This window comes from Lepidochelys kempii, chromosome 17 (assembly GCF_965140285.1).
Source record: "Lepidochelys kempii isolate rLepKem1 chromosome 17, rLepKem1.hap1, whole genome shotgun sequence".
Lineage (NCBI taxonomy): Eukaryota > Metazoa > Chordata > Testudines > Cheloniidae > Lepidochelys > Lepidochelys kempii.
Window position 1 is genome coordinate 2,330,220 of NC_136396.1, and position 12,571 is coordinate 2,342,790.

At 41.8% G+C, this 12,571-nt stretch overlaps 1 protein-coding gene across 8 annotated transcripts in view; it reads left to right on the forward strand.

Moving 5' to 3' along the window:
- TAOK1 (TAO kinase 1) overlaps positions 1 to 12,571 on the forward strand; it is a 144,991-nt gene that overhangs the window by 110,399 nt on the left and 22,021 nt on the right. For all 8 annotated transcript variants that reach the window (XM_073315978.2, XM_073315979.1, XM_073315974.2 and 5 more), the window contains 8 exons: positions 23 to 104; positions 2,706 to 2,873; positions 3,759 to 3,962; positions 5,232 to 5,366; positions 7,224 to 7,460; positions 8,690 to 8,818; positions 10,675 to 10,878; positions 11,861 to 12,100. In XM_073315978.2, the coding sequence (XP_073172079.1) occupies positions 23 to 104; positions 2,706 to 2,873; positions 3,759 to 3,962; positions 5,232 to 5,366; positions 7,224 to 7,460; positions 8,690 to 8,818; positions 10,675 to 10,878; positions 11,861 to 12,100 (1,399 nt within the window). The remainder of the gene's footprint in view (positions 1 to 22; positions 105 to 2,705; positions 2,874 to 3,758; positions 3,963 to 5,231; positions 5,367 to 7,223; positions 7,461 to 8,689; positions 8,819 to 10,674; positions 10,879 to 11,860; positions 12,101 to 12,571) is intronic.

Consider the following 12,571-nt stretch of genomic DNA (forward strand, 5'->3'; position numbering starts at 1 on the left):
ATTTTTTTCTCTCTTGTAATAGGTCTGATTATTTTCGAAACTTCGTAGATTCTTGCCTCCAGAAAATTCCTCAAGACAGGCCTACATCAGAGGAGCTTCTGAAGGTTGGCTTTCTTGTCCTGTCTTTTTTTTTTTTCCTTCGGATGGTATTAGAAAGAGAGGATTTTATGAAGTATAATGCTCTACAGCTCTTTTTCTTTCTCACCTGCTGCTCTTCTAGACCAAGGTTAAACAATGCTTTGTCTGTTATCCGTAATACCCTTAAGCTAAAGAACTAACCAGCTTTGTGGACTGCACTCTTTTTTGTAAGCATTTCTAATTTTACTACTCAGTGTCTGAAGCAGCTAGCTAGATGATTCAGTGATCCAGCCATATCTTCATAGTTACTAATGGAATATTCAGCAAGTGCCATAGGCTGACCATCAAATCTCTGTGTGCCCTTTGGTTGCTATGCTTAATCCTGACAGAGCTATCGTGCATTGGTTAGCAAAATATCTTTCTTTACTTCTCCTCATCCTGTGCTATATACACCTTGCAGGCTTTTACACTATTCCAGCACCTATGTGCTTTATACATAGATTTGAAATGTACCCTCCAGCATGATCAAGTGGATTTTTCTCCCACATATTTCTTTTCTTGACACTGATGCATGTAACTTGTTTGCAGAGTTCCTCCTGTTATATTGCCTGGCTTCTTCTCCTTCTCCCCTCTCCCATGTGCTGTATATATTTAATCTCCTTTTCTCTAGTGGTGAAACACAGTAAGTGTCTTTAAATGGTTGCAATGAGCTGATGCATGCCTAAGCGAATATACTTATTTTGGCAATGTACTAGTAGGTATTGAGATGGCCTTACACAAATGTGACTTCTGTGGACTCCCTTGACGGTATCAAGTGGCATTTGTTTTGGTTAATTTTTCATTCTCCTTGTAAAAGCTATGGCATTGATTTTTCATCTTTTAATGTAATGGTGCTTTCTATTCAATACTTATGTTCCAAGTTCTTGCACTATCAGCACATGACTGCTGACAGCGCAGGTTTAGATGGTCACCTTTTTGTATGTTTTAATGCTTAAGTGATCATGAGGCTTTTCCTTTCTTTACATTTGCTAGGATTTTCCATTCAAAAAGTAAACATAATTCTCCACTGATGGGCTTAATGGGAGTGTAGCGAGCCATGTCAGAATTCTAAACTTCAGGTTTTTTTCCAACAATACACTTTTTAATTAAAGAAAATTGTGTTGAAAAATAAACGTTGGTGAATTTTATGAATATGTTCCTTCCCTATCTAAGTAGCAAACAGCTGTATGCCAATTAATAGGGACATGTAGGAAATATGACAAATGTTGGAAATTGCCGTACTGCTTTCCAAAATAACAGAATGAAATTGCTAGTATTGTTAATGCTGACTCATATCTATGGAGCACAGTTCGTCCGGAAGGCTGGTAAAACACCTTCAAACACACACAGATTAGTTTCCATTCACCTTCTGGCAAAATGCAACCATCAGTGCAGTGCAATGCAGCAAGTGAGAGATTGGGGGTGGGGACAGGTACTTGTACCTGGTGGTGTGCCCTGTTTAAGGGTCCTAGACACCATTTGACCCTTCCTCCCTCCAGGGTATAATAAAAGAGCTAATTTAGATTCAATTGAGAGTCTTGTTACGTCACTGGGGATTTTTAAGAGCAGATTGGACAACCACGTGTCAGGGATGGTCTAGATCAGTGGTTTCCAAAGTGGAGTGCGCAAGACCATCCCTGGGGGTGCGTGGCAGGAGGAGCGCTGCTGAAGGACCTCTGATTCTTTGATGGCACGCCGGCAGCAGCTCGGCTCTTCCCCGCTCCGTCTTGGGTGGCAAGCCGGCAGCAGCTTGGCTCTCCCCTGCTCCGTCTTGGGCGGCACGCCGGCGGCAGCTCTTTCTTTTTTTTTCTCCTTCCCTAGAGCTGGCCCTGGGGGTGTGCAATCCAAAGTTTGGAGACCACTGGCCTAGATAATACTTAGTCCTTCCTTGAGTGCAGGGGACTGGACTAGATGTCCTCTCAAGGTCTCTTCCAGTTCTATGATTGTAAGTCTTTCTAATAATCTGAGCAGCACAGCAGTTACAAAACTAAAAGTGAGAGGGAACCATAAATGTTCAAAACCTCTGTTTTATGTCTCATCCAAAAGAGCCATATGCTGAGTTTTAGATAAGTTACTCATTTGTCTAGAATAGGAAGAAGGCTGTTTAAAAAAATAAAAGTTAGTTAAGATCTTAAATGCCACTTAGCAACCAGGAGAGACAGAGCTTAACACCTTTAGTAAACATGATAGCTGGTTGTGATTGACTGACCAGCTAATGTGTTTTAAAGGTGTTACCACTCAGAAAAGACAGGGTTTAAGTGCTGTTTAAAATCAAACATCCTTTTCCTTAGTCTAGGCAAGGTCTCTGGAGGAAGAGTTCCACTGAACTGAGTTGCAGACCCTACTTTCCTGCAACATCTTTATATCCATGGATGTCTTTCATCAAAGTACTGACCAGGCTCAACTCATCTAGGTTCTGAAATCTGATAAGACCCCAACCTGAGCTAGTATGGCTGTAGGCTACCTTCTTCTTCTACCTATTTAGGGAGGAGGAAGAAACACGACCAAAATTCATGAAGGTAGTTTCCAACGAAGTATGTGCACTGGGGATCTGAAATATTAGTCACCTGTCTGTGTGTGTTCTGCAGCACATGTTTGTTCTTCGGGAGCGGCCTGAAACAGTGTTAATAGACCTGATCCAGAGAACAAAGGATGCAGTGAGAGAACTGGACAATCTGCAGTATCGCAAAATGAAGAAGCTCCTTTTCCAGGAGGCACACAATGGGCCTGCAGTAGAAGCACAGGAAGAGGAGGAGGTAAGAAGAGCTAAGAGAGACGATGGATCTCTCAACGTGGGGATATTAATAATGATCATTAGGATTTAGAATAAACTCATCAAGATGAATGGAGGCTGTTCCTGTCATTCAGAGTTATTGCTGCAGGTTGGCTGCAGCCTCTGGCCTTGTCCACCCTTGATTCTAGCCAGCCACAACAGGGCAAACTCCTAATATAGGAAATGAAAGCCAGGACTTGCACCTATTCTTGAAACCAGGATGCAAATCCTGGCATTCCTTGCCTTCTTGAGGGGTTTGTGCTGGTGCACCTTCACTGGTCCCTGAAATAAGGGCTAATCGCAACCTAAGCAAGGCCACTGACAGTCGTTATTGCATCAGTTACATCTGGATCATGTTTTGAAGGTTTTTTCACCTAACCATAAAGGGTAGAAACACACACTTCAAAAATAAATAAATAAAAAATTAAAACCTAGATTCTGGAGCACATGGTAAAACCACAAACCAGAGCCAAAGCCCAGTTCTCTCCTTCTGCAAAGGGGACATGAGTAAATTGTAAAAGTGCTGGCATTGCTCTTAGGGGAAGATAATACTGCTGTCAAAACAGTTACTGGGGACACAGTATTGCTGATTCACTGTCGAGTTTAACTTCCTAGCGTGCTCCCTTCTGAAAAGAATCTGATAGCAGCCAGGTTAATCTTGCAGCAGATCTCTTCTGTCCCCACCATTCCTGCAGGAGAAACATTTAGTAGCACATGTCTGAAGAGTGGGCAGCTGCAGTGACTTGGCAGGTGGATGCCGGTATAAAGGCATCTCAATAATATATTGTTTGGCAAGATTGATAACTTTACAGTTGCGATGGACTGTTTTATTTTAAAGATGGTAACCAACTATTTTTCCTCCCCTTAGGAGCAAGACCATGGCATTGGCAGGACAGGAACAGTGAACAGTGTTGGAAGTAATCAGTCCATTCCCAGTATGTCCATCAGTGCCAGTAGCCAAAGCAGTAGTGTTAACAGTCTTCCAGATGCCTCCGATGACAAGAGTGAGCTCGACATGATGGAAGGGGACCACACTGTGATGTCAAATAGCTCTGTCATCCATGTAAAGCCTGTGAGTGCTAGCTTTCTAGCCAGACCAGCTTGAATGAGGTTGTGATTTCACTTGGTGTGAATGGTGTAGTGTGTGCAGGTTTTGGTTTGGTATTAGAAGAGGCATAAATCATTGCTTCCTATCTCGCAACATAGTAATGCAGATTTTAAAATTTTGTACCAAAGGATTAATGTGCATTCAAAAGAAGTCCTCGTCAGAAGGCTGACGTAAAACTTTTTAAAAAGCCTGTTTTTTAAAATTAGCTGCATGGCAATTTTGTGTTAGTTAAATTGTTTCAAAACCAGTTTGGGATTGCCCATTGGGAATTGGTTTATTTAGTGAATGCCCTGGGCTTATCGAGTGCTGTTTTACAGGGCAAAAGCTGTAAGTGTTCTTCCTCCTTTTTACTTCCTCATTAGTGGATTCTCAAATACTAGACCCACAACAGTGGCAGAGAACTGTTCCTGAACCACCCAGCTTCCCATTACTTGACTGAATTTTTAATTAATGAACCAAGTTACACAGGAAAAGAATTGCAGCATTCTGAGCATGGCATGCTGTGAAACCACTTCCCTTGCTTACCTTGGAATGATGAAGGATCAGCAACAGTCTCTCTTTTTGAACCATGCTGCTCTTACTACACAGAGGTCATGATACACTTTTCAGACTCATATGTTTTCATAGTTAATGGTGGGAGTGGCTGTAACTTTTTCTTTAATAAGATATAGAACAAGGATATATGCCTTTCCTCAGGCAGTTGATTAGCATATACCATAGTTAATTACCAATTGCCTGATGATGAATCATAGATTCAAAACATAAACATATAAAATATGACATGGCAAATCAAACGTTTGTTTTTCTTTGAGTGTTTCTACAGTTAGTTAAATTAACCTCATTATCTGGCATGATTGTGAAGAAGGAGCTTGTCCGGCTGGCTGGGTTAAGATATTATCTGCTATGTAGTGTGCTGGTTGGAAGTAGCCTGTTGAACATCTCAATAATTTGTTTCCCTTTATTATTTTTTCCACTCTCACTGGTGAGCAAGTCGCTTTCCTCTTAGCCATAACAATGTGAAATGAAATTTCAGCATCCTAAGTTTCAGGGTCAAGGGTTCTGTTTTCTATACTATATTTTCAGCTGGCTTATTGTCAGCAGTTGCCTTTCAGGACTAGTGCATCTGATGCATTTTTGCTTCTATTTTCTTAAGGTTGTCTTTGAAGCATGACAATCTGAGTAACATGGATTCTCCTTATTCACTCTACTGTTAATATTTCTCCCACTGTTAAGGAGGAAGAAAATTACAGAGAAGAGTCTGATTCTAGAACAAGGACATCAGAACCACAGTCTCCACCCCAAGTATCTCGCCACAAGTCACATTACCGCAATCGAGAGCACTTTGCTACTATACGCACAGCATCACTGGTAGGTTTAGTTTTTTCTGTTGCTTAAATTGTATAAGCATGATGAATTTGGAGGTTTAGCTATAATGTTACTTCCAGCTTTTAGGATTTCATCAGAATGTGAAGTGTCATCATACACTCAAAAATGTTATCACAAAAATAGTTAGAGCTACCTTACTAACATAAATATAACCCCCAGCTTATTTATTTTCAAAAACAATGCCTAGTAGTACATAGGGAATCTGCAGCATCAAATGGCTTATAGTTTCATGCCACAAAAGCAAGTATTCCCATCTAAATTTTACACCCTAGTTTCTGTATGTGTACACTGTATGCACGTATAGGTTAGTCAGCTGAACCAGTTCTCCTTAATACAGAAATAAGATTGGCAGTCCAGTATGGTGTTTCCATTATTGCATTGCTGTGAAGCCATGCCATAGATCAGGGGGTTTCACAACAAAACTTTTAGTGGCTTCAGTGTGGCACCACCAACTCTTGCTGGTGGCCACTCTGACAAATTTTCTTAAAATACTTAATTAACTTTAGGAAAAACAAATAAATATGCACATACACATGTCCAAATCATTGTAATTTATATATGTAGGTTTTTTGCAGATTCTATAATAAAAATAATGTACAATTGTATTTTAGTGTACCTGGCCCCTGCTGCCTCCCCTGGCCCCCCATCACCTCTAACCCTGCTGCTTCCCCCGGTCTCCCACAGATCCCTATGGCCTCCACTGCCTCCCCCAGACTACTCATTGTCCCCCTGAACTCCGCCTTTTCCTTCCTCTCCTCCCCCCATTGCCATGAGCTCCCTTCTGCAGCCTTGCACCCCAGGCTCTTGACCATGGTGCCTGGTAAGGCTGGCCCAGATGAAGCCCAGTGCCCCACGACTGGAGCTGGTGGAGTGGCGGGAGGGGTGTCCTGAAGCCTGGAGTTGCTGAAGCTCATCCCTGGAGTCCCACGGCTGAAGATGGGGGATGGGGCTGAAGGCTCCCCCCAGCCCCTGGGCGCTGCTTTGCCCCCTCCTGCATTTCTGCCCAGGAGGCTGTCATGGCTGCAGGAAAACCCCCGGTGGTTACCTTTGAGAAACACTGATCTAGATCTTGCAAAATTTAAAGTGTATCTGTAAAATGGTCACTAGCCAGCATTTTTCACAATACAAATTGATGACTTTCCTTAATTTTTACTAGTGAAACGCAGAGAACTTTTAACCCATCTATAACTGGACTCATGATTTTCCAACATAAACATTAATATTGAATGCATTTGAGGTCTCATCTTCTGTGCCTCTGGTGTTGGAGAGGTGAATAGCACCATATAAAATGGGGTCACATTTATAAAAGTTTAGGCCTCGAAATGAGACACATAGTGGCCTCTGTGCTAAACGCTTCTAGACTTTTGAGAATATGTTATGTTAAACCATATTTAGCTGAGATTACAGCTATTGCAGAAATACTGCTCTAAGCTAAAAAAGAAAGCAAAGTCACGCTTTAAGTGTTTGCTAGTACAGGGTGCTACCCTTCGCCTCTGTGAAGTTTTTTCCTCAGTAGAAACCCACTTGAAAACAGTGTTTCGTTAAAATACAAAATAAAGATGGCAATGCGCTCTCACTCTCTCACTCATTTTTAGGCATTGTTAACAACTAAAAGAAGCCCAGTAGGGACCTATTTGATTTTTTTGTGTGTTACAGTAAAAAGAGAAGGCTCTCTCTCTTAGTCAAATCAGTTTTTAGCTGTCTGCCCCTGAAACGAGTGCTCTTCTTTCCAACAAAGTTACACATCATTATTGAATCCTTTTATTGTGTAAATCGAAGAATGCTGAAAAACAAATTAAGATGCATTAACTTTTTATCCTGCTGTGGTTGTCTTACTAGGTGACAAGGCAAATGCAGGAACATGAACAAGACTCTGAGCTCCGAGAACAGATGTCTGGCTATAAACGCATGAGACGGCAGCACCAGAAACAGCTGATGGCACTGGAGAACAAACTGAAGGCAGAGATGGATGAGCATCGCCTCAGGTTGGACAAAGATCTTGAAACGCAGCGCAATAACTTTGCTGCAGAAATGGAAAAGCTAATTAAAAAACACCAAGCAGCCATGGAGAAGGAGGTAGGGGATTAAGATTTAGAGACTGGTCTATGTTTGTTAATTACATTGAATTGTCCACTTCTCCTCACTGAAGAAGAGATGACATTGTAGTCTCTTACGTGTCTGTTTTCAGGAGCCAAGCAAATTGATAATTAGAAAAAGGCTAATACATCACCTCCTTACACTAAGGGGTTTATGTAACTAGAGGAAAGGTATGTCCTGCATCACAGTGCATTGTACTAAATGTTAGCATACTGAGCCCAGAAAGAATTACAGTAAGGATTTTCCTTTCTGTTGTCCTGTATCCTTTGTCGTCTTGATTTTGTGTATGTTTTAAAAGTGAATTAAGTGCATTCTTCAGAAATGACCAGAAATCTTAGTAGTAGAATAGCACTCTTGCCTTGTATGACTCCTGTTGGGAGTTCTAATTCAGATAAAATGATCCTACACAGAAAAGTGTCAGTTGTGCTTAGAATGTTCATACTTTTATTTGTGTATGAATATACTGTTTTGTTAACAAATCATGATGGACTAGTGCCACCAGCGAAGATGGTTGGTGACAATTCTTTAGGTGTTCTTATTGTTGGTCACTGGGTGGAACTATTCCAGTCTATATCGATCTTTATACCATGCTTATCATCCTAGTGTCTGAGGGTATGTCTACACTGCAAAAATAACAAAAGCCAGGGCAGCAAATCTCAGAGCCTAAGTCTACGGACTCAGGCTTGCGCTATGGCACTAAAAATAGCAGCGTAGACATTCCTCCTCGGGATCTGAGACCCACTCCCTTTGCCGGCTTGCAGAGCCCAAGCTCCAGCCAAAGCAAGAATGTCTGCGTACTCCTTTTAATGTCCTAGCGCGAGACCGAGTCTGCAGACCTGGGCTCTGAGACTCACTGCTGCAGCATTTTTTTTCTTTTTTTTAAACAGTGTCCTTCTACTCTGAGTGTCTCTCTATGGCTTTCCCTGTCATAGGGGAGTCGACTTCATTACTAGTTTAAAAGTAAGCTAGAGCTTAGGTCTAAGTAGTAAAGCACTGAGTAAAGACTGTCAATGGGTGCATTCATGGGGGGAAACTGAGAAATGAGAGAGAGCAGATTTTTGCACAGTCTTGATTCTCTTGGAAAGGCGTGGTGAGTATATGTTAAAGGTGCAAAGCAATAGCAATTCGCATGGGGTCTGAAATGGAAGTGGAGATCTGTTAAACTGTTTGAGTCACAGAAATTCATTGGGTTTTGTCTTCTGGTGTAGGCTAAAGTGATGGCCAATGAAGAAAAGAAATTTCAACAACATATTCAGGCCCAGCAAAAGAAAGAACTGAACAGCTTCCTGGAGTCCCAGAAGAGAGAATACAAGCTCCGTAAAGAACAGCTCAAAGAGGTAACCCCTCTGTTATGAGAACAATAAAGTACTAATTGTACTAATACAATTGTATTTGTATGATAAATTGTACTAATACACAACTCCTAGAATCAAGAGATGCCAATATGTTGCAAAGTAATTTTTAATATGATCATGGCAAATTCTGTATTGTGATTCCAGTCAGACGCTTACTGAAGACATCACTTGTAATGTTTGTCATTGATCTTAAAACAAAGTGTGTGTTTTTATGCTTATCCACATAGTTGTCTACTGAAATGCAGGTTTGTCCATTCTTTAATACTGTTTCCCGGTTTAGCGCCCGCCAAGGTGCTTACAAACTTAAGAATGCTAGGGAGTGAGAGAGTAGTTTAGGAAAGAGAGTTCTCGCTGTTAAGAGGTAAAGCAGCATACTATGGAATATATCTTATAGCGGCATCTCTTGTAAATAGAAGACCATTCACTATTGTAATTAGTGAAATTTTTCATCACTGGGTTATCGATACCTCTATTGGATAAGCAGGAATGTAGAGCAGTGAAGGTGAACTCTTGAAGTTTTGCTAAAGAATAACTTCTATAAGATGGTAAAAGGAGTGGGAGAAGCTATTTAGGGTAGATAACCACTGTATTATTTTGAAAATCGTGATCTTCTTCAGCTCCATAGGGACCTATAGGTGCAGACTTCCTGGTTCCTTTTACAGACTGACATCAAACCACCATTGAGTTTTTGAAAGAGCCATTTAATTCTAAACTATTAACTCCTGTGATTCAACTTTGGAACGAGCAGTTAACAAATCCAGAAACAAATAACCCCCAACATAGCTATTCCCTGGGAGGGAGAAGCCTGGGAAGTAGTAGGTCTGAGAGACCTGTAAAGCTGTGATGGGTTGGAATCTTCCTCTGGTCATACAATAGATAGTATTTAAAGAACAATGCCCTATGATGTGTTGACTCTCCTTGATAAAATACAGTGGCATTCTGTGTGGTATTAACTCTTTTATATGTGGGGACTAGTCTAATAACAGTACTGGTCCATCTAGTATGTATTACTTCTCAAATTATAGGGAGAGCTTGTGTAAACAGACTAATTCCTGACTTTGTCAAAGTTGTTTTTGAATTGAAGGGTGTCTCAAATTTAGCATCCAAGTTTGAAAACATGGCCAATCATCTCTCCTATTTACTGCCTTATACTGTTTCTTTGTAAATTATGGGTCCTTGATAACTGAGTCCTGCCTTGGGACTTAAATGTATTATAAATATCTCTATGTAATGGCCCCAAAGCACTTAAGCATGTTCTTAAGTGCTTTGCAAGATCAGGGCCTATATAAACAATATTGGTAAATGACATCGGATGAATTTGTCCTGGTCCCATTGTCATCCCAGCTGTGATATGTCAGTGGCTAGGTCATATACTTGTATGTATGTATAAATCTTAAACCATTCCATTGGAAGTTGGAATGAGATGGAAAGGTTTTTTCCCTCTGGAGAGGCCAATAGAAGTGCCTCATAAATTGGAATTTACACGAATACAAGTAGCATTACATCATCAGTGATAGAATATATTATTCTCAAGCTTTTGTATCCTTTTACACTTGTCTAAAGGAAACTCAAAGGCAAACCAATGTTTTGAAGTTAACTTAAAATGAAAGACTCAAGAAAATGTACAGTTAAAGCAGCCAAAATTCAACTTGTCCCCTGGAATCGCCATAGATATGCAATATCATACACTTTGCTGAGAGTTCTGCAATATCTGGGCACAAGAGGACGAAGTAACACAGCCTAACCAAAGTGTAGTTGATTATGCAGATCAGCACAGTTGTTCACTGTCAAACAGCTTAATGTGATTATTCTGAAATTAATTATCCTGGTCTTGTCAGGAGCTGAATGAAAACCAGAGCACTCCAAAGAAGGAGAAGCAGGAGTGGCTCTCCAAACAGAAGGAGAACATTCAGCATTTCCAGGCAGAGGAGGAGGCCAACTTGCTGCGGCGCCAGAGACAGTATTTGGAGCTGGAGTGCCGTCGCTTTAAGAGAAGAATGCTTCTCGGGCGCCATAACCTGGAACAGGACTTAGTTCGGGAGGTGAGAGAGCAGGGGAGTAGTAAAAACCCATGAACCATGTTAGTCCCAGATACACCATATAGGACACCTACTGTGTAGCCAAAACCCTGTGCTTGGTACAGGATGTGGTGTTGCCTGATCTAGGGTGACTTTTGTAATAGACCAGTTTAAATGGGCGCATTGTGGTGAAAACCAACATGCCAGTTTAATGGATCATTCATTGTCAAAGTCTCACTGCTATACGTTATGTAGGGAAGTGTAAACAAAAGCAAATGGATAATAGTGGACAGCATTAAAGACCTCTTTAGAAAGCGTCTACTATGGTTAATGCTACGATTTTGTCATGGAGGTCGCAGAAATCATGGAATCCATGACTTCCAAAGACCTTCATGACTTCAGCCTGTGGCAGCTGGGAACTTTGAGCTGCAGTGAGTGGCGGGGATACCCCACAGCTCTCTGCTTCCGTGGGCCACAAGCTCCAAACCACTGTGAGTGGTGGGGCTCCAAGCCGAAGGCGGCGGGGGATCCTGGAGCTCTGAGCCCCCATGGGCGGTGGGGCCCCCAAACTCCAAGCCAGGGCCTGCCCAGCTACCGCAGGCGGTATAGGAACCCCGCAACTCCCCATTTTGTCAGGATGTTTTTAGTAAAAGTCATGGACAGGTCTCGGGCTTCCATAAATTTTTCTTTATTGCCTGTGACCTGTCCATGACTTTTACTAAAGATATCTGTGACAGAATCTTAGACTTAACTGTGGTAAATTGGAATTGTTTAGCAGCCATGACAGAAAGAAGCAATGTGAAGTGATTTATTTTTTGACCACCTTTCCTAATATTTTATACCTGATACCTACCACAAGTAAGTTGCAGAAAAACCCTGGTGTACCATCTAAATTGCTTTGGGTGTGCTTTGGTAGAACCATTGAAATGCACTGCGGTGAACGTGATCCCAATTAAGCTAGGTACACAAATAACTCATGGCAATTAATTCTCGCTCTGTGGCTCAGGAGTTAAATAAAAGGCAGACGCAGAAGGATCTGGAGCACGCCATGTTGCTGCGACAGCATGAGTCTATGCAAGAACTGGAGTTCCGCCATCTCAATACCATCCAGAAGATGCGTTGCGAGCTGATCAGGCTTCAGCACCAAACTGAGCTCACAAACCAGCTGGAATACAACAAGCGACGAGAGCGTGAGCTAAGGCGTAAGCATGTCATGGAAGTTCGACAGCAGCCTAAGAGTCTGAAGGTATTGCGTAATATTGGAGCGTGATCGAGATGGGGAGGGGGAGTAAACAGGCCATGTTTTGTGCTCCCAGGCACAGTGCAGTGCAGGGCTGGTCTACCCAACAGTTACAACTATGTCACAGTGTCAAGCACCAGCATGGTTCCAGTTTTTGGTGTATGGGAGTCCTTAAGGTCTTTAACCATGTTCTGTAACTGGGCTAAAGCCCTTTGCACCACACCGCCAGCCTCTCCTTCTTTAAGGTCTTTCATGAAGCTCAGTTATTCAAGGAGGTTTATAACTACATAAGGAAAAGGAGGACTTGTGGCACCTTCGAGACGAACCAATGTATTTGAGCATAAGCTTTCGTGAGCTACAGCTCACTTCATCAGATGCATTCAGTGGACGCTGAATCCATCCGATGAAGTGACCTGTAGCTCACGAAAGCTTATGCTCAAATAAATTGGTTCGTCTCTAAGGTGCCACAAGTCCTCC